The 24,513-nt window shown below is 29.4% G+C and overlaps 1 protein-coding gene across 1 annotated transcript; it reads left to right on the top strand.

Moving 5' to 3' along the window:
• The first annotated feature begins 350 nt into the window (after positions 1-350).
• LOC139095761 (importin-11-like) lies at positions 351-24,074 on the top strand. The gene is made up of 14 exons (XM_070647226.1): positions 351-748; positions 805-2,678; positions 2,743-3,588; positions 4,292-4,455; positions 4,513-4,578; positions 4,647-4,781; positions 6,032-6,288; positions 6,354-6,501; positions 6,570-6,745; positions 6,813-6,953; positions 7,038-7,132; positions 7,207-7,316; positions 22,680-22,797; positions 22,912-24,074. The coding sequence occupies exons 1-14, from the start codon at positions 528-530 to the stop codon at positions 23,007-23,009; spliced, it is 4,449 nt and encodes a 1,482-aa protein (XP_070503327.1). The 5' UTR covers positions 351-527; the 3' UTR covers positions 23,010-24,074.
• The last annotated feature ends 439 nt before the right edge of the window (positions 24,075-24,513 follow it).

Below are 24,513 nucleotides of genomic sequence, written 5' to 3'. Positions count from 1 at the left end.
TCATTTTCTATACATTATAAAGATTTACAGATCGTGATTAGTAATTCTTTTTCTTTTCAAAATGTTTATTAAATTAACAATAACAAAAGAAGGACATGATTTACACGGATTTTTCTGCATAGGGGGACATTTATTTTAAAAAAGTTTACTTTTAACAAAACTCAAAACTTTAAGTAAATCACATCAATTTTCAGGCAGAGAATTTTCATTCAATCTCAACAAAGATTCAAACTATTGTTTAATCATTTTGGAACACAAAATATAAGTCTGGAAATCCTATTTTGTTCCTCAAAATAATTAACAAATTTTATTCCAACAACTTTTTAATATTCATAGACTCCCCTTGATTTTCACGAGAAATATTTCTAAATCGTGAAAATCATGTTTTAAGTAGTTTACGAGATAATCACTCTAGTGTATTTTATACAGAAAGCTACATAAAGTTATGCTTTTAATATAGCATAAGAAGAAAACGGGAAATATATTGATTATATAGTGAATATTAAAAAAATTCAAATTAAAAAAAAATGGATCAACTTTTTGTAACAATTACAAACTGTGTTAGTCAGGATATTAATTTAGTTAAACAGGCAGAAGCTAGTATTGCCGTTTTTGAAAAGCAGCCAAATTTTTATACTAGCGTTTTGAATTTCTATTTCAATCAACAACTGGATGTTTCTACACGTTATATGTCACTCTTAATAGTCAAAAATGGAATCGACAAATACTGGAGGAAAACACAGAACAAGTAAGACTATTATTATTAAAATTGCCAACATTTCTATATGTTTTTATGTTTTGTAGTTCTATTAATCCAGAGGAGAAGAAAATACTGAAAAATAAATTATTGGAGTCATTTAATGAGCCTGTTGAGCAGTTAGCGACGCAATATGCTGTTATTATATCGAAAATAGCAAGATTAGATTGTCCTGATGATTGGGAAGAGCTCGTACCGCTTCTTTTGCAACGAATTAACAGTACCGATAATTTGGAACAAAAAAGATCGCTACAAATACTTGTTCAAGTCGTAAAGTCATTGGCAACAAAACGTTTTCATCAAGATCGAATGATGTTTGAACAATTTACATCTAATTTGTTTGATTTCATTGTTAACCTTTGGAATGGATTTACTGGACTTTACTTTCAAAATATTCAATCTAATCAGCAACTCTCAATTTGTGAAAATAATTTGACAAAAGCTATTCTTGCTTTGAAGATAGCTCGTAAATTGACAATTCACGGATTCCAAAAGCCATCACAAGATTCTCCACCAATAGCTTTCCTTAAAATGATTTTTGAGAGACTAAAAGATCTACTTGAATGTCGCTTGCTAATTAAATCGTCATCATATATTTCTTTATTGGAAACGCACGAAAAGTTTATCCTTAAGCATTTAAAAATTTTAATTCAATTCCAAGAGGTCCATCGACTTGCATTCATTGACTTTGCGCCATATGTTCTCGAAATGTCATTCAATTATGTCTTCTTTGAAGGAACTCGTTTTATATTCGAAGGCAATAAATTAACAATGCCTAATTTTGTGATCCATTGCCTTAATTTGATAAAAGGATATTTATTGAACAGTAGCGGAAATATTTATAGCAGCGCAACGGAAACAGATTCCAATTTGACTGAGGTTTTAAAAAACTTTTTTACGAGTGAACGTTTGGGCTATATTGTTGAGAAACTACTAATGCATTATTTCCTATTGACACCGGTTGATATTGAAGAATGGGAAAGTGATCCAGAAACATTTGTCGGTGATGAGGGCGGAGATAGTTGGAAATATAATTTAAGATCATGTACGGAAGCATTTTACATGGCTTTATTTCATAAATACAGTAACATTTTATGCCAACATCTGAAAGTTTATGTTCAAAAATCACAAGAAATTCAATTGTCATCAAATTCTGATCCTCATGATATTTTAATTAAAGAATCAATTTATAATGCTATTGGACTTGTTGCATTTCATCTATTTGATGACATTGATTTCGACACTTGGTTTTCATCGCAGCTATTGAACGAGCTAAAACTACATGAACCCAATTTCAAAGTACTAAGACGAAGAATAATCTGGATGATTGCTCAATGGTCTGGCGTTAAATTTTCTAAAGCATTAAGACCAGCATTATATGAGGCTTGCTTAGAATTGTTGCAAGCAGATGAGGATATGGTTGTTCGACTTACAGCTGCAAAGACATTGAAAACAGTTTTGGAAGATTTTGATTTTTGTGCAGAACAATTTCTTGAATTTTTGGAACCGTCATTTACACTACTGTTTAACTTATTGAAGGAAGCAAAGGAATGCGATACAAAAATGAATGTTCTTTATGTTATGGCCTTTATTGTTGAAAAAATGTCTCTGTCAATTAAGATTCAAGCTGGAAATTTGGTAGCATATCTTCCACTCTTATGGAACGAAGGAATCGAGCACAATATGCTTCGAATTGCTATTATCTCTGCAATTCTTCAAATCATCAAAGCAATAGATGAAATTCCTGAACAAGTCACACCATTTATTTATCAAGTCATAGAAGTGTCTACAAATGTTAATGATCCTTCGACTGTTTATCTGTTGGACGAAGGTCTTGAATTGTGGCTTGTAGTAGTACAATATTCTGCACATCCTAACGATGCACTAATAAAGCTTTGTGACAATTTGATACCAATTATTGGTAAGCTATTGCAACATAGATGTATGTTGATGTGATAACTTATTGATCTTCTTTTTTCTTACAGAAAAATCAACATTAAATTTAAGAACATGTCTTTTTATCATGCAAGCATACATTTTACTTTGTCCTGAACTATATTTGCAAAAGTACGGAAAGGAAATCATACAACAATGTCAATATCTAATGAAGGATATCAGAACTGAAGGAATTGTAACCATTTGCAAGCTGTTTATTTCAATCATCCGAATCCAACCAACTTACGCAGTTGAGTTGCTACACTCTGTCATGATTGACATTATTAAGAACCTACTCGACGACACAGATTATTTGACAGTCAAGCAGATATATCTTCAAGTTGTTGTCCGATATTTTCTGGCAAATCAGATGGCATTTAGTCATATTCTTGAAGAGATTCAAATTGAAAACTCATTTCAAAAGTTTTTATCAATTTGGATTAATACTATGCCAAATGTGACTCAAAATGAGGACAAGAAATTACTTGCTATAGGTCTTTGCTCATTGTTGACAATTCCAAACGATATAATCTTTGAAAATTTCTCAGTAATCGTTATTAATGTTTATGAAACATTGTGTGACATCATGAGACAAGATTCAGAGGATGGAGATGAAGTTGATTCATTAATATTAAATGAACAAGCGGATGTAGATGCAATGTGTGACTTTGATGAAGGCTACGAAAACCGAACACCTCATTATGATCGTTATCGAGTAATGTGTCTCAAGGATTGCGTTCACAAAATCGTTCTCAAGGAATATTTACAAAATCAATTAATTGCATTAAAAGGATTGGTTGGTGATGAAAGATATGTTAATATGATAAAAACTATTGACCCTACAATACACAAACTATTATACAACTATGTAAACACTATGGTACCCATTGTTAATTAAGCAAATGAAATATTATGTTGTGTTGCTTATTATCATTTTTTTCTAAACAAAAAATGTAATAAAATGAAAATCATTTATTTCAATGGAAACAGACTTTTCTTAGTTAAATTTCAGATATAAGACAAAATAATTCAGTACTGCGTTTTTCCCCTAATTTTACTCCCTCTATGTTTTTTAGATTATTCGAAAATGGTCCAATAATTCTTGTGATTATTAACACTGAATTATTTTTGAATTTTGTGGATTTGGAGAATTGTCATGTGACTTTATAAATAAAACTTATGATGAATTCAATCAACAATTTGATTCCTTCTGTAATTATCATCCAAAAGTTCATATTTCACGCGATATTCATTAAAAATGAAATGCCGCATCCCTTCTCAACATCCACAACATGTACCATCTCGTAAGATTTTCTTCGAGTACGAAAATTTATCGATTTTTCCTTGCAGCAAATATTTTCATTCTGCTGTTTTATTTTGTTGTGGAAAGTTGGTTCTATAAAGTCTACATTTATAAATTAATTTAAACAGGTTAAAATTGGACTAAAAGAGATTAATTTTCAAAAATGCGGTGGTTAAGGTTGTTGGCCATACTGGTATACCTTCATAAATCGGATTGCTGTAAGTTTCAACTTAATTAACCAAGGAAAAAATATTTTTAAAGAAAATCTGACTGAAAATTTCCCCACCCATAAACAGCTGTTGTACACATTGAAGCAAATCCTGATGCAAAACGGTTGTATGATGATTTATTGAGCAACTACAATAGACTAATAAGACCTGTTGTCAACAATACGGAAACATTGACAGTTTGGATAGGACTTAAAATTACTCAGATTATAGAAGTTTCATTAAGAAATCAGGTTGATTTTGGCATAAATAATTTGACACGCAATTTAAATAAATTTCATAAATTTCAGGTCATGACAACAAACTTATGGGTTAAACAAAAATGGTATGATTATAAACTGAAATGGGATCCTGAGGTATGAGTGTTTATTCTTTAAATTATTTCATGAAAAAATAATTATATTTTATTTCAATAAAAAATCAGGAATACGGTGGTGTTGAAATGCTTTACGTACCATCCGAACAAATTTGGCTTCCCGATGTAGTGTTGTTCAATAATTGGGACGGAAATTATGAAGTGACTTTAATGACTAAAGCAACGTTAAAATATACAGGAGAGGTAATTTTTCATATTTTTTGAGGGATTTTAAATTGGTTGTGAAAATTAGTGAACTAAAGCGGTGTTTACAGAGACTTAAGTTGGAGTAAGAAATATAAAAAGTTTCAAAATTTAACTGTCCATTATCGTCTATAATATAGACCAGAGATAAGCGGCCGATTATTTTCCGTCGCAACCTGGTGATAAACCTCTACCGAAACTGCATAAGGTTCATTATATACCCAAAAAAAGCGGCTGGTAGTATGTCACGGAACACATATTTTTCACCACTGCTATAGATGCAAGGATGTCCCGAATATTGATTCTTTTATAATTTTTAATTCTGCAAAATTATAATAAATATTTATTACATATGAAGATAGATAGTTGAACATATGCAGGTGTGACGCAATTTTTTCCGAAAAAAATTTTAAATTCCATCAAGATATATAGATGTGTACATACAAAGTATACTCGACCATACTCGACCATACGGAATTTCGTATAGTAATGTAAACAATAACATTTGAAAAATATTGTAAAATTACATTCAAAAATTTTCAAACAAATATAAAAAGATACATTATTTTTGAGCTTTAGTCAGTTAGATTAGCATATAATAAAGCATTTACAATGCTTCTGTACTAACTAAACTCATTTAAAAGTAGAAAATTTTGCAAATCAAAATTTTGTAAATTTTACAAATTTTCTTTCATAGTGTTAGTGTTTACAAAAATTTCAAATTTTTGACCGTTAAATTTTATCAACATTTTATTTATTTTAAAAATATATTTTATAGCTAAGTTTTCTTCTTATATTGATGAACTAAGCTAATTTAATTATTTTTAATGTAAATAAACAGTTTTATTGTAGAAAACATTGGAAACGTGTATGTATAAATGCATAGTAAATTCAACGGTTTTTTAAAATTTGAAAATTATAAGAGATTTGCATGAAGAATTTTTCGAAAAAATGATACGGTTGAAAAAATGAAGTGTTCGTAAAAATGAAGTTTCGAATTATTAAAATTCGTTATTTTAATAGGGACTCCAACTTTTTGTATGAACACATCTATATATCTTGAATTCCATAAAAAAAATGACCATTTCGATGGATTTAGACAAAATTTTATTATTTTAAAAGTGTGTCACCAACAACATTTATTCAAAATTGTTAAAATACAATATCTTGTGGCTCGATTTTGACAACTTCTCGAGAAAACTTAACGAACTTACTCTTACAATAAAACAAACGATTTTTCTTGTTTACAGGTATTTTGGGAACCACCTGCAATTTATAAGAGTTCATGTGAAATGAATGTTGAGTACTTTCCATACGACGAGCAGAGCTGTTTTATGAAATTTGGATCATGGACCTATAATGGAGCACAAGTGGATTTAAAACATTTAGATCAAGTCCCAGGATCAAACTTAGTGCCAATTGGAATTGATTTGTCAGAATTTTATTTGAGTGTTGAGTGGGATGTATTAGAAGTGCCAGCAAGTCGCAATGAGGAATATTATCCTGGGTAAAATAATTATCTTATGTTATTCAGCATAAAATAAATAACTTTTTAATCCTAATTTCAATTAGCTATGAAGAACCATTCTCAGACATCACATTTAAACTTACAATGCGTCGCAAGACATTATTTTATACAGTCAACTTGATTATTCCTTGTGTTGGAATCACATTCTTAACAGTATTAGTTTTCTATTTGCCATCTGACTCAGGAGAAAAAGTAAATGTCACGCAATATAATTTTCAAATTAACCTTTCAATTCTTAAATTTATTTTCAAACCCTACAGGTCACACTCTGTATCTCAATTCTCGTTTCATTGACTGTGTTTTTCTTGTTGTTGGCTGAAATTATTCCACCAACCTCATTAGCAGTTCCATTGTTGGGGAAATATCTACTTTTCACCATGATTCTAGTATCATTGTCAGTTTGGACGACAGTTTGTGTCTTAAATGTCCATTATAGGTATGGAATAACAAAGTAATGAAATTAATAGAATTTGAAGGATGAGTTTTTCTTTATGATTGTGTAGATCATCGTCAACTCATGTCATGTCACCATTAATAAAGCGTTTATTTTTGGGATTTATGCCAAGACTGCTAATGATGCGTCGCACAAAATATACACTCCCTGAATACGACGATTCTATTCATACAAATGAGATTGATTTGAGGTAATTATATTCAGCCCAATTTCCAATTGGAAATTCAAATTGATAAATTTAACATTTTATTCGTCTATCGTACACGATACATAGGGATCATTATCGGGAAAGCTTAACAGATTATCCAAATGAATACAAAGACAATAATGGCCATCAAGACTATGAAAATATGCCGCCTCTGAATCCTGGTAATTTCCAATTATTATTCAAATATTCATTGTCAACTGATTATTATTACCAAAATTTATATTAATAAAAACAGAGCCTGAGCACATTATCATACCAAGAACATTAACACCGGAGATTCATGCAGCAATTCAGTCAGTTCGATTTATAGCTCAGCACATAAAAGATTCCGATAAAGACAATGAGGTGAGTACTATAGACATAATAAGGTCATAATCAAAGTGCAGAAAGCAAAGTCAGCAAGTCTTAAAGTTATTAATTCAATTAAAATGAACAAGCGCCCCTCATCACAAAGCTTAAACTTTAAGTTTCCTTTATTTATTGCATCTGAAGTTGCTGTTTAATTTTACAATTCTCATTAGCTCCATTTGTGAATTGAGAATGAATTGGAAAGTAAATTATGTGGTAAATAGCGGGTGGGAGAAATAGCATCCAGCGACTGAAAATATACGGAAGCGAAGGTGAAATTAAAGCGCTCATAAATTGTTGCTGGCGCAATTATGTTCGATTTAATGTTCATTCTATGTAGAGATCTATGTATCTCGAATGCAATGCAGGAATTCTTCTGTGTAATTTTAATTTATTTCTATGCTTAAATTTATAAAATTCTACAATTTATCAGAACCCAAGCATTTAAATATTTAGAAATGGAAAATTTAAATTGAATGATCTTGTATGTAATTTGAATGGATCTTGAAAAGTTCAAAGGAAATGATTTTATTAGAAATCTGATATGCCATTGAAAAGAAATTCTCGGAAGTTATGTAATCATGATCCTATTTCGTTTGATTTTGTTGATTGTGATTCAGTAAGGTGTAAAATTATGTATTATAAAGGATATTGCTTGACTTAATGAGGGTTAGCTGGAAAATTATATTTATTGTTAATTCTCTGTTCTTTAGAAATTAACTGTATGCTCACTGACCTGGTATTGTTATAGAAATAACGAGCATATTATATTGTTCTTGAAGGACATTCACAAATGACGTTCGAAAAAAATTAGATTTTCAGACTTCCAGCCTAGTTTCTCATAAAATATTATTTTGTCAGAAAATTAATGAGTAAGAGCTTTGAAGTCTTAAGATTTTGGAGCTGAATTTAGAGAGCAATGTTTAGAGAGAACGAACGCTCCTAAAACTCACATCCATCACTTAGAAATGAATTAACTTCATTATTCAAAATGTCAAACTAATAACGTCAATCGATGAATTTTATTGCACTTCAATTTACAAATTATTAGCAGAATACGAAAAATTTGTATTTCATAAATGAAATTTTATTTGTACGATCACGATAAATAGGCAGAATGATTCATGAATCTATCAATCAAATATCACAATTGTAATTCATTTCATTTCGCGTACATATTTGGATGTATTCATCTTTTGAATTAGTATCAACCATCATTGCAAATTTACACTTCAATTAACGCATCGAAACAATAAATTAACTGTGCAACGAAGCATGACTAATAAATTGATTTTGTATGTTGGAATGTGATAATGTAAAGAGAAGTCGTTAAGGTGAAAATAGCCATCTTTAATTATCAAAACTAGTTTTTGAATGTTTCATTAACCATTATGTGAGACCATTAATTTACATTATTAACCTTTAATGGTCATTTCGAGACCAACATGTTATAGCTGATTAGTTTGTTCTAACATATTTTGTAGCTCTCACAGAAAGAAACTCGAACCACAAAATAATTGCACTTAGATAACAACAAAGCCATTTCAATGAAGAAAGGAAAATTCGAATTCACAGAAAATAATCAATTCATCCATTTGAAAAGACTTTAAGCTAGAAGATTGAAATTTATCCAATAAGAGAAAGATAAAGTATTAGAACATTCCGAAACTTAATTCTTAAATTGAAATTTTCTTCCTCTTTTCACTTACTTACGACGGTATAAATTTTTACTAAATTTGGGAGTGTATTTATATTTGCATTAAGTGACTTGAATATTTTCACCCACTTAAACATGAATAAAATTGCTTTAAAATATAACAAAATGTTGAATGTGCGAGTGCGGCGAAAATTCTTATTTCATTTCATAAGTAATAGCAGTCAGCTACATGAAATCCCTAAGAAATAGAGCATTAAAAGCGTTTTGTGGGAAAAGAAAATTGCATCACATAAATGATGATGATACATTTTATTCGAATTTATTTCATAAACGTGACTTGTTTCTAAGTATTATGCTTTAGAATCCTCAATTTACTCGGTCTCATATTTTCCATTTTTGTTCAGTGATGTTTTAATGAATTCATAATTTACAAACAAATGTTGATATCATTTAAATGAAGAAAAGAGTTATTTAAATAAGATTCTTAATTACTCAAATGCAAGCAGCATGTAGTCTCTCAATAATGATTATCTCATTCACTGAAACTTCTGACTGTCAATATTTTGAATTAAAAAAAGCAACAAAAAACATTTCTACATGATGTTATCATTCGTATAATTTAACTGTCAGTCGACAGCTTTTGAAACCATGCTGTTGAAATCAAATTGAATAGGAGCGAATTGTCATGATGATGTTGCAAACAAGGGATTGGACCAACGAGAGAAGCAGAGCAGACGAGGAAAAATAAAATGTTGGGAAATGAGAATTTTGTGTATATTTGCTTCACTGTAATAATACAAATCATTGTATGTTATTTATACAAAGCTACACTATTTATGCCACCGCAGGGCTTTTTTGCGGAAATTTTGTTTTTATTCATGTACACTACACATAGCACAATTTCAAAAATTATAATGCGTTATGTGGTCTCATTATTGCATTAAAATTAGGACAGTTTGATGTCATTCTAATAATTTTTAAATAAATTATAATGGAAATAGAAACAACCGATGTACAAAAATTTTAGCAAAATGAATATAACAAATTATAACATTATCCAATCCATCGCCCATAAGTTATTAAGATTAAGCAGTTAAATCGTTGAAAAAAATAATGGAATTTCCTATAAAATAAGTGGTTGTTGTCCTAAAAAACGATGAGCATATTCATCTAAATGAGCATGATCAATCAATATAATGAACTCATACTCAAATACATGCTTCTTGTCAGTTCGGGTCGTTGGTGCTCCACCGACCTCCTTGACCAAATACAGGATTTTCAAAAGTTTTCCAGTTTTCTTACCATATTACCATAATAAATTAAACGAGAGTAGTTGTTAGGCGACAGATTACAGACAGATGGATGGACAAAATGCCCAAATTCCTTGTAGAATTATAGGATGAAAGCCTTCATAAAAGGAAACATAAACAAATTGATCAAATAAACATATGGATCTAAATTGGTTAAGACATGAGAAATACGTAGCTATATTCTTAATGAATATCTCATGACATTATCACCGCTTTTTTTTTTTATAAAACGAATGATCTTTTGTTTTGTGATAATGTACATTTTCATCACGCACACGTTTACACTTAATCGCACGATTCTCATGTTTCTTATTGAGATATACTCGTATCAACATTTTTTTATCATCACTTTTTTGTTCTTACAAACATATATCAATTTTCGTTTCCTTTATTTTCTATTTCAATGTCCCAAATACTAACAAAAAGCGACAAATGTTTCCTAAATGATTTTTTGAACTAATAGAGAGAAAGGTATTTTAGATGTCATTGAATATGTATGTATTTCAAGCTGTACAAAACTAGCTTTCATGTTACAAATCAAATTGAATTTGTCGTCACTTCCTTCATCATTTTCCATCTTAATAGTTTCCTTTCTAGATTTCATCCGACATATTGGATATTAAATTATACGAGGGACATTTTGAGCGTAGATTGCAAAGTGAACTTGTTTTGCTTCGATTTTGAACAAGTTTATGTAATGTTTTGTTATATTTTATATCAATTACTTTTGATTCATAGTATTTCCTAGATTCCTTATCAATTTTAGTAAATCTGAGGTAGTATTTTTAATTGAATTATAGGCATCTGCAAAATCAATAATATATGTATCTAATTTATCTTAGCATAGGTACGTAGCTTGAGGGAATTAATTAAGTTTTTTCGAAAAGCCCATGTTCAAGCCTAAATAAATACTCAAATGTGCTCTTTAAGTTATACAGCATTCGAACGACATGGTAGTATTATATTACTGTCCTATATCCAATCATTTTTGAAAACAGAGACGTTTTTCTTAACGAATTGGTCTCATGATAAATATGATGTAATCTTCAAACTTGCGAATGACTATATCTTCACTTTATTGGTATTTGAGAAAACTATTTCACACTCACAATTGACCGAAAATTTGTAAATTACAATAAATTTGATTACAATGTATTTTTTATAGAAAATAGAAGAAAAATATTTTCATCTGATAGCCATTTTGATACAAATAGTAATTTCTTTTGTTTTGTTTCTAAGACTTTTTTTTATCCCTTATTTCTTCATTTTATACATTTTTTGTATTTTTGTCATTTGATAAAATCAATGATGATAATAGTTTTCTATTTTGTGAACATTCATTCCTCCCATGAGCTCAACCCAAATGATTTGTCATCATCGTTACGATCTACATTTGTTAAAGATGAAGATTTTTGTTGTATTGCTTTTACACATCCCAAGAAGCGTAGCCAAAAGGATAGAGGGGAATGGGGATTTCGAGGTTTTTTACACACACCGGGGGCTTCCCTTAACAGAATTTTCTCAATTTGTCAGGGTTTTTAAATGAAAAGAATATCCTTCACCTTTAATTTTTCTATTCAAGAAAAACTTCAAAATCTACCACTCAAAAAAATGTGGGCTACGCCTCTGCACATCACTAACATAAGCCTTAAACTCATTTCAATGAGGAATGAGGGAAGATATAAGAGACAAGTAGTCATTGCAGTAAGAAATTATGGACAAGATTAATGTCGAGTGATAAAACAGAAGAACATTTTTCTTAAGGATGTGATCAATTCGATGTCTAACAAGCAGAGTCAAGGCCTGTGATTATGAGAGATTTTTTTATGTGCTATGACGATGTTTTCATAATTTTGGTTTTTGAGGAACATGTTTTGAATTCTTAATCGGCATTTTGACACAAACGTTTCCTCAATAAATGTTATTTTAAGCAGAGTTTATAATTAAAACTAGTTTACTCGTATAATTAATTTTCAACTCATTCTTAGTGATGAGAGTCTCTGAATTTTAGAGAAAATAAAAATCAATAGCAAATGAAAACAGAGATGATATTTATGATTTAACCAAATGTACCTAAATAACACGATAATTCAGATAGAAGTCTTTAATACATGAATAAATTTATTCAAGTAGGTACTTTATCTGATTCCAAGTTTCATAAATTTCACTCAATTGCTTGCAAAACGACAAATTTTTGTCCTGTACATAAAAAGATGGGTATGAAACAGCTAGAAGCTCTCAACATAATAGCAAAAATTTATCTCTTTCATGGCTAATTTTTGCATTATTTATGCTCATAAAGGCACGATAAATATTATTTTTCACTTTTAGTTCCATCCATAGAACACATGAACACTACGTCTTGTAAGACTATGGTTTATTATTCTGAAGACTATGTACCTTAAATTTCAACATAAATTTAGCTTTATTCCTCATATTGCCGCGAGTCATTTTCAAATACAAAACATAAAACAGGAAAAAATAATGCCGTCATGAGAATTCGCTCATTTCAGCTTTTCTTCTTGCTCACTTACTCCTTATATTTCTACTTTTTCCTTTCATTTCTTTTCAAGTGCTTCTTACAAACAATTTGAGTAAAGCAAAAGAATGTATAAGAGGGAGAACAGAAAAAACAATAATAAATTTTCTTTTTGCGTTTACTTTTTCGTAAAAGTTTCTTTGTCTGTTGTTACATTATTTAAACAGGTGACTTGAACTTGAGCAAGAGCGATGTCAGTAAATCATAACTGAAGGTAGAAATATCTTGTACAATGTAAAATACGAGAAATAAAGGTTGGTTGGAATGAAAATGGAATAAGATTTTTTGCATACCTACGTAAGCACTCCTATGTTAAGCTACACTCAAAATATTTCTCTTTATAGTGAGTCAAGTACAATTGCCAATGTTTATAAATATTGAATTTCCTTATTGAATTTATCTTTTATAATGAAAAGCACAGAATAAAATTTCTAGATTATTGATGCACTATGGGGCAAAATGAAAAAAAAGGGACATTCACTTTGTTTTTTGGACTTTTTCGAATTACACCTAGTGGGTATTATTTTCTTGTAGTACATATAGCAATAGACTTGCATGCCAAATTTCAGGTTATTTGGTGCTGTTTGGTCGATTCTAGAGCTGTTTAAAGTTGAAAAGTAGTGAAAAAACAGATTTTTTCACATCCTGTTTGACTCGGGAAATTCCATATTTAATTAAAAGATATTGAAAAACGGTTTTCGGTTCCTAATTGTACTATATAAGAGCTTTAATTTCATATACTGGAAAGTTTATATATATTGGGTTTTAGTGGTAGGGCTTTAGAAAATGTATGAAAATACCAGGAAAAAAAGCTTCAGGCGACCGGAACTAACATTTTTAGGTCGATTTCCCCCATACGGAGCTATACTAGCTTAAAGTACTTACTTTCTAGTTTTCAAAACCGTTAAAACCTTTACAATAAGTACTGGGGAGCAAAAGTTATTGCATTTTAAGTTTAGGATGAATTTTTTTCTCAAAACTAATATTTCTGAGATAAATTTGGAAAATATCATTTGGAAAAAGTTTTTTTATGTTTTTGTATGCATTTAGCCATTTAAGAACGATTAGTGAAGAAATTTTTACAAAAAGTTCAAAATTCGCCGAGTTAGAGGCACATATGCTAATTGACGACTTGACCCTTTTTCTCATCCATCAAACTGCTATAACTTTTACATGACTAAATATTTTTCAGTTCTGTTTCTTGTTTAGTGTAGCTTGTTTTAATACCTTTCCAACGATACATAATACTTAATAGTTGGAAGTAGTCTTGGTCGTGAAAACGGACCCTGTTTGTGACTGACCCTTTACAAAGAAATTTTCAAAAAAGTCATTTCTAAAACTACCACTTAAAAATTAAATAATACAATGTTTTTGTGTTTTTCATGTCAAAATATAATAGTTATAAATCTCAAAACACAAAAAATCTCATTTTGTAAACTTTCTGTAACTTTAGGGGCCTTCATAGGTAACACTCAGGTAGTCTCTCAATTCTCAGATATGGAAGTTTTTTATTGACTTTTTTTGATTGATATTAAATATTTACATTTATTTTGTGCAAAATATATCAATTTTAAAAAGTTTGGGTCGAAAAAAAGTGATTTTTGACTATTTTGTTTAAAAGAGGCTTAGGTAGGCCACATTTAAGGCACTCCAGTAGCCACTATGACTAAATTCTATACATGTTTTATACATAATAATAAAGGTAATAGTAGTATCTAGCAATAACAGAAAACAGAATGCAAAAATATTGGTTCTAAAAAAAGTTATAGTCATTTGAGTGGTCAAAAAAGTGTCGAGGAGAGCAACCAGCATAGGCAAAAACACAAAAATTCAAAATTTTAATGAAATTCTTGAATTTTTTTGAATAAAAACTATTTTAATGTCGAATTTATCCAAAAAGTTGCGTTATTTGTCAAAATTAGCGTAAAATTTTGAATTTTTATGTTTTTGCCTATGCTGGTTGCTCTCCTCGACACTTTTTTGACCACTCAAATGACTATAACTTTTTTTAGAACCAATATTTTTGCATTCTGTTTTCTGTTATTGCTAGATACTACTATTACCTTTATTATTATGTATAAAACATGTATAGAATTTAGTCATAGTGGCTACTGGAGTGCCTTAAATGTGGCCTACCTAAGCCTCTTTTAAACAAAATAGTCAAAAATCACTTTTTTTCGACCCAAACTTTTTAAAATTGATATATTTTGCACAAAATAAATGTAAATATTTAATATCAATCAAAAAGTCAATAAAAAACTTCCATATCTGAGAATTGAGAGACTACCTGAGTGTTACCTATGAAGGCCCCTAAAGTTACAGAAAGTTTACAAAATGAGATTTTTTGTGTTTTGAGATTTATAACTATCATATTTTGACATGAAAAACACAAAAACATTGTATTATTTAATTTTTAAGTGGTAGTTTTAGAAATGACTTTTTTGAAAATTTCTTTGTAAAGGGTCAGTCACAAACAGGGTCCGTTTTCACGACCAAGACTACTTCCAACTATTAAGTATTATGTATCGTTGGAAAGGTATTAAAACAAGCTACACTAAACAAGAAACAGAACTGAAAAATATTTAGTCATGTAAAAGTTATAGCAGTTTGCACGTTAGGAAATTTTCCAATATTTTTCCAGAAATTCTAACTTTTAGTGATTATGATAGACCCTTATGTCTAGTATATGAAACCGCAAAGAAAAAATTTTTTCAACCCATGGCTGACGAGATATAGGGTTTTGAAAATTGAAAAGTGTATCGACCATTTTTACTAAAAATGCTCTAACTTTTTAAGGTTTATATCAATTTCATTCAAATAACTTTTATTTAGTAGATATAATTAGGAACTATATTTATAGCAACAATTTTGAAAATTTCAAGTTCCTTAGTGCCTCTAAAACTTAGATTTATTGAAAAAATGAGAATTGTTCATACTTACATTCACTTTTCTCAGGTCGAATAGTGCCGATTTTATTAAATGTTATTTTGAGTGTTAGGTACTACCAATATCTACTAAATACTATAAAAATTATTTTTTTCGACTCCGGTTTATGTAGACAAAAATGGACTTTTTCCTCAAACAATAGCGTTTTTTCGACATTTTCGAGTATAGCTCTAAAATAAGGGTGCATGGTACGGTTTATTATTGCAGTTTTGAATAGTTCATATGTTATGCTACAAGATTATGGAAAAATATGTGCAACTTTATCTGCGCGTTTTCGAGAAAAATGACAAAGTATCTATTTTCTTGCAACATTTTTATAAAAAAATTATTCTAAAATCGCCTAATGACATTTTATGAGGTAATACATATGTTTATTCAACATTTTATGATAGAACTAGGGTTTCTGATTAACCGCGTTTTTTCATAACCGCTGTTATGCTGTTATGAAAAAACTCAAAACAGCTGTTAACGCGGTTAACAGCGGTTATTGTGAATTTTTAATAATATCACAATTTTACTATGTTAATGAGCTTTTCATTGATATATTTTCTTTCTATTTGCCTCGTATGGTTAAATTAGGCTGCATGAACCTATAAAAGTAAAGAAATTAATGAAAGTCAAAGAAAAAGAATAATTTTTAATGATTAAACTCCAAAATTATTTTTTTCTATTGAAAATCCATAAACATAAAGGCGTTTGATGATATATTTGAATGCAATGCTGTTAATTTTGTACAAATATGTGCAAAAGTTAATAACACTCTCTTCGCAGCAATTTGAACCGAAATTTTCAAGACAAGCTGGACAGAAATTGCCCGTAACTCCAAGTTACAAAAGAGGAGAGATCTCAGAAAGAAATTAATTTTTTTTTATTAAAAGCCTTCAAAATTTTCTTATTTAAAGCCTTTCGATATAAAAATGCTGTTAACAGCGGTTAATTTTCAATAACCGCTGTTTTGCGTTAACCGCATTTTCAGGTAAAAAACCGCTGTTATGCTGTTAACGGTTAACTGCTGTCAGAAACCCTAGATAGAACTAGATTATATGATAATGATTCTATAAAAAATTTGGAGCTTTTTTCTAGCCTATGCTGGTTGCTTAGCTCAAAAATCTACTATGTACTCAAACCAGTACTGTTCAGCACTGCTGCAATATTTTTTATTTCTGTCTTAAATTATGTTTAGCTAAGGTCAAGAGCTTTCCAACGATATATAATACTTATATGTTTAGTCTTATATTAGTGGCTAAATAGTCAAAAGTTTAAAATTTCAATTTTTCGACCTAATTTTTTAAGTCAAATTTTCATTAATTGATGTTTTATAAGGTTTTATAAGATAATATGTAATTTTTTCGACTGACTATGACTTAAAATGAATAAAAGTAATGATAAAAATGTTTTGGGCTCATCCATTAGTGTAACTGTGGACTTTGGACCTACGGCCATTCGATGAGCTGAAAATTTTTTTATATACACTTACAGTCATTTTATGTCATATTCAGTCGAAAAAATTACATATTATCTTATAAAACTTTATAAAACATCAATTAATGAAAATTTGACTTAAAAAATTAGGTCGAAAAATTGAAATTTTAAACTTTTGACTATTTAGCCACTAATATAAGACTAAACATATAAGTATTATATATCGTTGGAAAGCTCTTGACCTTAGCTAAACATAATTTAAGACAGAAATAAAAAATATTGCAGCAGTGCTGAACAGTACTGGTTTGAGTACATAGTAGATTTTTGAGCTAAGCAACCAGCATAGGCTAGAAAAAAGCTCCAAATTTTTTATAGAATCATTATCATATAATCTAGTTCTATCATAAAATGTTGAATAAACATATGTATTACCTCATAAAATGTCATTAGGCGATTTTAGAATAATTTTTTAATAAAAATGTTGCAAGAAAATAGATACTTTGTCATTTTTCTCGAAAACGCGCAGATAAAGTTGCACATATTTTTCCATAATCTTGTAGCATAACATATGAACTATTCAAAACTGCAATAATAAACCGTACCATGCACCCTTATTTTAGAGCTATACTCGAAAATGTCGAAAAAACGCTATTGTTTGAGGAAAAAGTCCATTTTTGTCTACATAAACCGGAGTCGAAAAAAATAATTTTTATAGTATTTAGTAGATATTGGTAGAACCTAACACTCAAAGTAACATTTAATAAAATCGGCACTATTCGACCTGAGAAAAGTGAATGTAAGTATGAACAATTCTCATTTTTTCAATAAATCTAAGTTTTAGAGGCACTAAGGAACTTGAAATTTTCAAAATTGTTGCTATAAATATAGTTCTTAATTATATCTACTAAATAAAAGTTATTTGAATGAAATTGATATAAACCTTAAAAAGTTAGAGCATTTTTAGTAAAAATGGTCGATACACTTTTTCAATTTTCAAAATCCTATATCTCGTCAGCCATGGGTTGAAAAAATTTTTTCTTTGCGGTTTCATATACTAGACATAAGGGTCTATCATAATCACTAAAAGTTAGAATTTCTGGAAAAATATTGAAAAATTTCCTAACGTGGTTTGATGGATGAGAAAAAGGGTCAAGTCGTCAATTAGCATATGTGCCTCTAACTCGGCGAATTTTGAACTTTTTGTAAAAATTTCTTCACTAATCGTTCTTAAATGGCTAAATGCATACAAAAACATAAAAAAACTTTTTCCAAATGATATTTTCCAAATTTATCTCAGAAATATTAGTTTTGAGAAAAAAATTCGTCCAAAACTTAAAATGCAATAACTTTTGCTCCCCAGTACTTATTGTAAAGGTTTTAACGGTTTTGAAAACTAGAAAGTAAGTACTTTAAGCTAGTATAGCTCCGTATGGGGGAAATCGACCTAAAAATGTTAGTTCCGGTCGCCTGAAGCTTTTTTTCCTGGTATTTTCATACATTTTCTAAAGCCCTACCACTAAAACCCAATATATATAAACTTTCCAGTATATGAAATTAAAGCTCTTATATAGTACAATTAGGAACCGAAAACCGTTTTTCAATATCTTTTAATTAAATATGGAATTTCCCGAGTCAAACAGGATGTGAAAAAATCTGTTTTTTCACTACTTTTCAACTTTAAACAGCTCTAGAATCGACCAAACAGCACCAAATAACCTGAAATTTGGCATGCAAGTCTATTGCTATATGTACTACAAGAAAATAATACCCACTAGGTGTAATTCGAAAAAGTCCAAAAAACAAAGTGAATGTCCCTTTTTTTTTCATTTTGCCCCATAGTGTGATGTTGAAAAGTATTGATACATAATTGAAATTCTCGATATTCTGTTGCTTATTGCTTGTAAAAGTATTTATATAAATCATGAAGAATTGAATAACATAGTTAGCTTCTCACTGATGAGAGCTATGCCTTAATATTCAGATCCAGCAAAATAATCTAAATTCTAAATTTCAACATTCCATGTTTTTTATAACTGACAGGGGTGCAGTCGCGGTTCAATCCCTTACTCCCTCATTGAAATAAATCCATTTTGAGGGATTTTTAAGAAAAAAATTCAAAAACCTCCCAAAAAAAAATTACAAAGCTCCATCCTGCAAACGGATGTCGTATTATGTAATAACATGATTATTATATATTATCATATAAAATTTATTATATACCTTCTTTCCTTTAACAATGTTCATTGTGTACAAAGTTTACTACGGACACAAAAATCTTGAGAATTTCTCCATCATGTACTACCGCACAATAATGTGAACTAAATTCTTACAGTATATGCTCATACATGTTTTCACCTCATGAGAATAGCATACCGAAAAGAAAAAGACAGCACTAAATGACGGCATTCAGATAATAAAAAGATTTGTGATCTAAGGAATTGTTATATTACATTTTCGCATTTCTAAACTGATGCAGCAAATGCTCTTAAATGAAAGCACGATTTTCCTCTTCCTTCTATTTTTTTTCTTCATTCCTTTGACCATTGAACGTGTGCTCCAATTCTCTTTCTATTTTCATCTCTCCTCGATTTTTCTTATTGAATGTGCTGCTACATTTGGGGTTAGATTCTACAGCATATTTTGATAGGAATTTGGCTTGAATCTGTTCAATTTGTCTACATCAAAAATTTTCATCTCCTAATATTTGAAGGAGTGCAATTCGTAGTATAAAATTAGTTTAAAGGATTAGCTTAAATTAATGCGCTCTCTTTATGTATTTTTAATATAATTTCCTTCCATCTCTCATCTTCCATCTAAGACGGATGTTATTGTCGAGTGAAAAGAATAAAAAGAGGATAAGCAATGATACATTGTTGGACTGTAAATGAAAACTTTCTATCAAGTAACTTACTTGATGTGATGGTGATTTCTCGAATCTCATGATGAATAGATTTGTTTGCTTTTCTGTCCCCTTTTGACTTTGTTTTGGTGTCCTTTCTGTCATTGTTATTTCTTCTCTTTTTATTGAGCTTAATGACGAAAATCAATTTTTTATTGGGTTGACTTTCATGCTTTTGTGACTCTTTTATGTCTACAATTCGTATTCTTTGAAAAAACTCAAGGATTTCAAAAGGAAAAAAAAACTTCGAGCTGAATTAAATAACACATCAATTTGGCTTAATGATATGAGATGTAAACTCTCATGAACTAGAAAAGATTTGACATAAGCTTTACACTTCACTTCACATTATTTTCTTTTGAAGACGGAATGAGTGGAAGCATATTAGTTTTAAATTGTCAATTATAAAGCAATAAGCAAGAAAATGAGAGCAATTTAATTTTTTATTAAAAGAGATAAAAGAAATGAATGAAAATTGAATGAAACTGGAAGAAGAAGAAAAATTTGCAATGTATGCAAATTGCATAAAGGAAGTGGAATAAAGAGAAACTTATTTCAGAAATAAGATTATTCTTCATTTTCATTGCAGCGAACGAAATTCAATTAAATCTTTTCTTGTTTTGGGTTGACTTGATAAAGAACAACTTTTTCACATTGCTTTGCTGTTTAGTTAGCAGCAATATGCTTAATTATCAACAAAATACTTCAAATAGAACTACTTTCCAATTGAAAGTTTTGTTTTTACTAAGCTTATTTTCAAACTCTTTTTTAAATACATTTCCTATTATAATGCTATAAACTTCATTTAAAATATTATATGATCCGATAAAATTCTGGATATCCAGTTACGATTTTCCTAACAAAAAGTGAAAAATAAAAATACAAGAATTCGCTTCAATAAATAATGATAGTGTTAATGAGATGATTTAACAAATATTGAAGAATCTTAGCTCAGTATTCGAAAAGTGTAATGAGAATTCACTCAATTAAGAATTTCCGATGAAACTTTTTACTTATAATCTTGAAATTTCCTCTTCATGAAATTTTTATGTGAACTTAAAAACAACTTCTTAGCTGCCGATACAGCTACTACATGAATTTTATCGCCCTTTTATCATAAAGAAACTATGGGAACGAAAATCACCTTTGGATATTATCTCGTTCCTTTTTCGTGTGCGTATTTTGAAAAAGTGATTCATCTTTTCATGGTAAACTTCTACATTTTCGCCCCACATTCATATGTATTGGAACAAATGTGTGGCATTTCATACAAAGTTTCAAAGTTAAGCTCAAGATTTTTTCATCATTTCTATGTGAATTTTTCTTTTATCTCTGAAAAAAAAGACATTCACATCATCATGTTACATTTTATGTTCCGTTTCTTTCTTTTATCCTTACATATATTATACATCCAAAAAAAATTTTTTCCATAGAATGAAAGTAGGAAATGCGGAAAGATTGTCTGCAAAGAATTTCTTTTTTTTTTGGTATAAAATATTACATTAATTTTTGCTTATCTTCTAAAATTTATGTGATGGGATCGGAGGAAAAAAATATTTTATTTCATACACATTGAACATATGTAGTAGCTTTACATAATGCAACATTTTGAGGCCACATTCATTTTTGTATGTAAAAATCTAAACATTAAAATTTAGGAAACGCATTTTTCTTGCCAGCTATTCAGTAAAAGTGAACATCATGCTTTATTTCCATGAAAATTGAGAAAAAAAAAGTTTCTTGTATTTTAGCATTGCAAAATGGGCTTAAAGAAAAATTTCTTTTGTAACCATTAATTTTATTGTTGTATCCTTTATCTCATTTTCCTCTTCCTCGTATGAAAGAAATTGTTTATCCGGCTTTGCAACATAAGTAAATATATTATTCTAATCTTTGGTCTAGTTGACTGGATTTGACTTTTTATTGTTGTGATTCGAATGGATTTTATATTTATAGCTTCGATATTTAGGAAATGAGTTTCAGGGATATGAATTATCTATAAGTTTATTTTGTTCTCAATGCGAATACTTTTCATCCAACTTTTGGCCATGTCAAAGAAACTTTTAAAAAATATACCAAGTCGTTAACCACTTGAACAAGTGACCTTAATAATTATGTATGTGGCGGATATTTCATCAAATGCTCTGGGGCCATTAACTTATTACGTTCTCTTTTTAGGGGAAATTTTAATAACATAATAAATGGATGTTCTTTAAAAGTCGCGAACATATCATTGGTTCACATGGGTTTTAATTCGATAAAATAATGTAAGTACTTAACTTTCAAAAGTTGCATCTGGAATGGAAAAGGAATATAGATTCAACCATAAAATGAACATTGCAAGCAATATTTGAAAACTCAATTGCACTAACATTAAGCATTCATTTCTTTGATGATACTAGAGTAAAAGAAAGACACTAGAACGTTATCATAGCTCTCCTCATTGTGTAATGCAATATAAATATCTGCACTTTGATTTTTAAATAGAAAAAAAATGCAATTTAATTTATTTCAGCATTCTGAATTTTCCTCCTTATTTCTCTCATTCATTTTTTATTATACTTTTCTTTTTACGTGCCATCTGCAGATCATTGAGGACTGGAAATTTGTTTCTATGGTGCTCGATCGATTTTTCTTGTGGATCTTTTTCCTCTTGTGTGTTGGCGGAACCTTGGGAATTATCTTTGACAGTCCTTCATTATACGGTAAGATATGGTTTAATTATCAGCTAATGAATTTAGCTCAAACATCTTATTTGCATAAAAATACATTGACTGCTGATCTGACAAAAAAATTAATTTCATGCTTTTTTTAAACAGATATACGTCAGCCTATAGATCGTCAATTGAGTGAAATACCCATGAGAAAAGGCGGCTTAAGTTTGCCTAATGATATCGTTCGTATTAATTTTGATTAAGTATTTGCACAGAAGCTCAACGATGGACAAAATTCGTGGAAAAAGGTTCTCATCCTCTTCATTTTTTTATAAACAAAATTTAATTCATTAATTCCATTTTTTGACCCGAGGGAGAAGCATAAAATTTACCTTTTGCCTTTTTTCCTTAAGCATGTACTAATTTTCTCATCTTAAATGGATCTATGCTAAAATTCTTTCCTTTATTTAATAATTTTTTTCCATCGTCATTATTTACTTGGAGTTGAGCAAATTAGAGTATGTAATGGGGAAGTAGAAAAGTGGCAAAGACATTTCAGCTAAATTTAGTACCTTCATAGCCTTTCTCTTCTCCATACAATTTTCATTCTTAATTGCGCCTCATTCAAAAAGTTTAACTTTCAAAAAGGGGAGTCGAATTCTTTAACGGATGAATTCATATTAATTATACTTTATACTCAATTTTTTTCACTGATAATTTTTAGAAGATAAGCAAAGTTTAAAATTTGATTATCCATGAATCTTATTATCTCACATAATGCGACATAAAATAATACTTTATTGTCTTCCTTAGTCTGCTAGATAATATGTTAAATACAACAATTTTTTTTACAAAGCCATGCGATTAATGGTTGAATCGATATGATATATTATAGTCATTCATTCGAAAATATGAGTGTATAACTATCCTTAAAACCACAACACAATAAGGATTAATTTGATTTTTTAATAAACGTAAATTCACTTGACTAAATAGCAGCACTTTACTTGAAACTTCTTCCTATAAAGTTATGAAAGAAAGACAAAAAATATTTATTATTAAACTGATACAGGAAGTTACGTGAATCGTGGTGGTTCGATGACAGAATGGTTTAGTACTTCGGTACCTAATTATATATCCTGCGATAATGGGGTCGATTCTCGGCAAGATATATTATTCACTTAGTCACTATGCTGCAGGCAATAATGTCATCAAAGAAATGGTTCAGATCCTACTATAAACTGTAAGTCTACTAAATTAAAGTCATGCAAAAGTAAATGTTTTAGAATTTTAATATTACTAAAAATGCGAAGTAAATGATATGTATTACTAACTTGTTAACTGTTTATATGAAATTAATAAATAAAATTAAGTATTTAAATTTAACTGTAATGAATTTTAATTAACTCAAGAATATGAACTAATGAAGTTTACATTCCCTTGAAAATTCCAGCACTCTTTGCAAATATATAATTTTGAAGCAAGAACAAGTTTCAATTAAGGCAAATTACATGAATTAATTTTAATCACACGGAATCTATATTAAATAATGTTAAGGCATATTGATATTGCCTATGTATTGCCTATATATTGCCTATGTATGTATAATTAGACATACAATGTTCATTAAAGAAAACGAAAATTATTTTGAATATTTTCAGCTCATTTGGTCTCATTGCTGTGGGGATTATCTATCTAATTTTGCTTCATACATTTTCTTAAAGACTTTATTTCTCATAATCTTAATTTAATTGATTTTCCTCTCCT

The sequence above is a fragment of the Chironomus tepperi genome, unplaced genomic scaffold, assembly GCF_022539635.2.
Source record: "Chironomus tepperi strain 1889 unplaced genomic scaffold, CSIRO-AGI_Ctep_v1 contig_376, whole genome shotgun sequence".
Lineage (NCBI taxonomy): Eukaryota > Metazoa > Arthropoda > Insecta > Diptera > Chironomidae > Chironomus > Chironomus tepperi.
The sequence above is the reverse complement of the archived record's forward strand: the minus strand, read 5'-3'. Positions and strand labels throughout refer to the sequence as shown.

Bases quoted from the DNA above. Each gene is read 5' to 3' on its own strand.
- LOC139095761 (XM_070647226.1), top strand. From the start codon at position 528: ATGGATCAACTTTTTGTAACAATTACAAACTGTGTTAGTCAGGATATT. The intron at 4,782-6,031 runs GTAATTTTTCAT...TCTTGTTTACAG, and splicing joins CGTTAAAATATACAGGAGAG to GTATTTTGGGAACCACCTGC. The intron at 6,289-6,353 runs GTAAAATAATTA...AATTTCAATTAG, and splicing joins AATGAGGAATATTATCCTGG to CTATGAAGAACCATTCTCAG.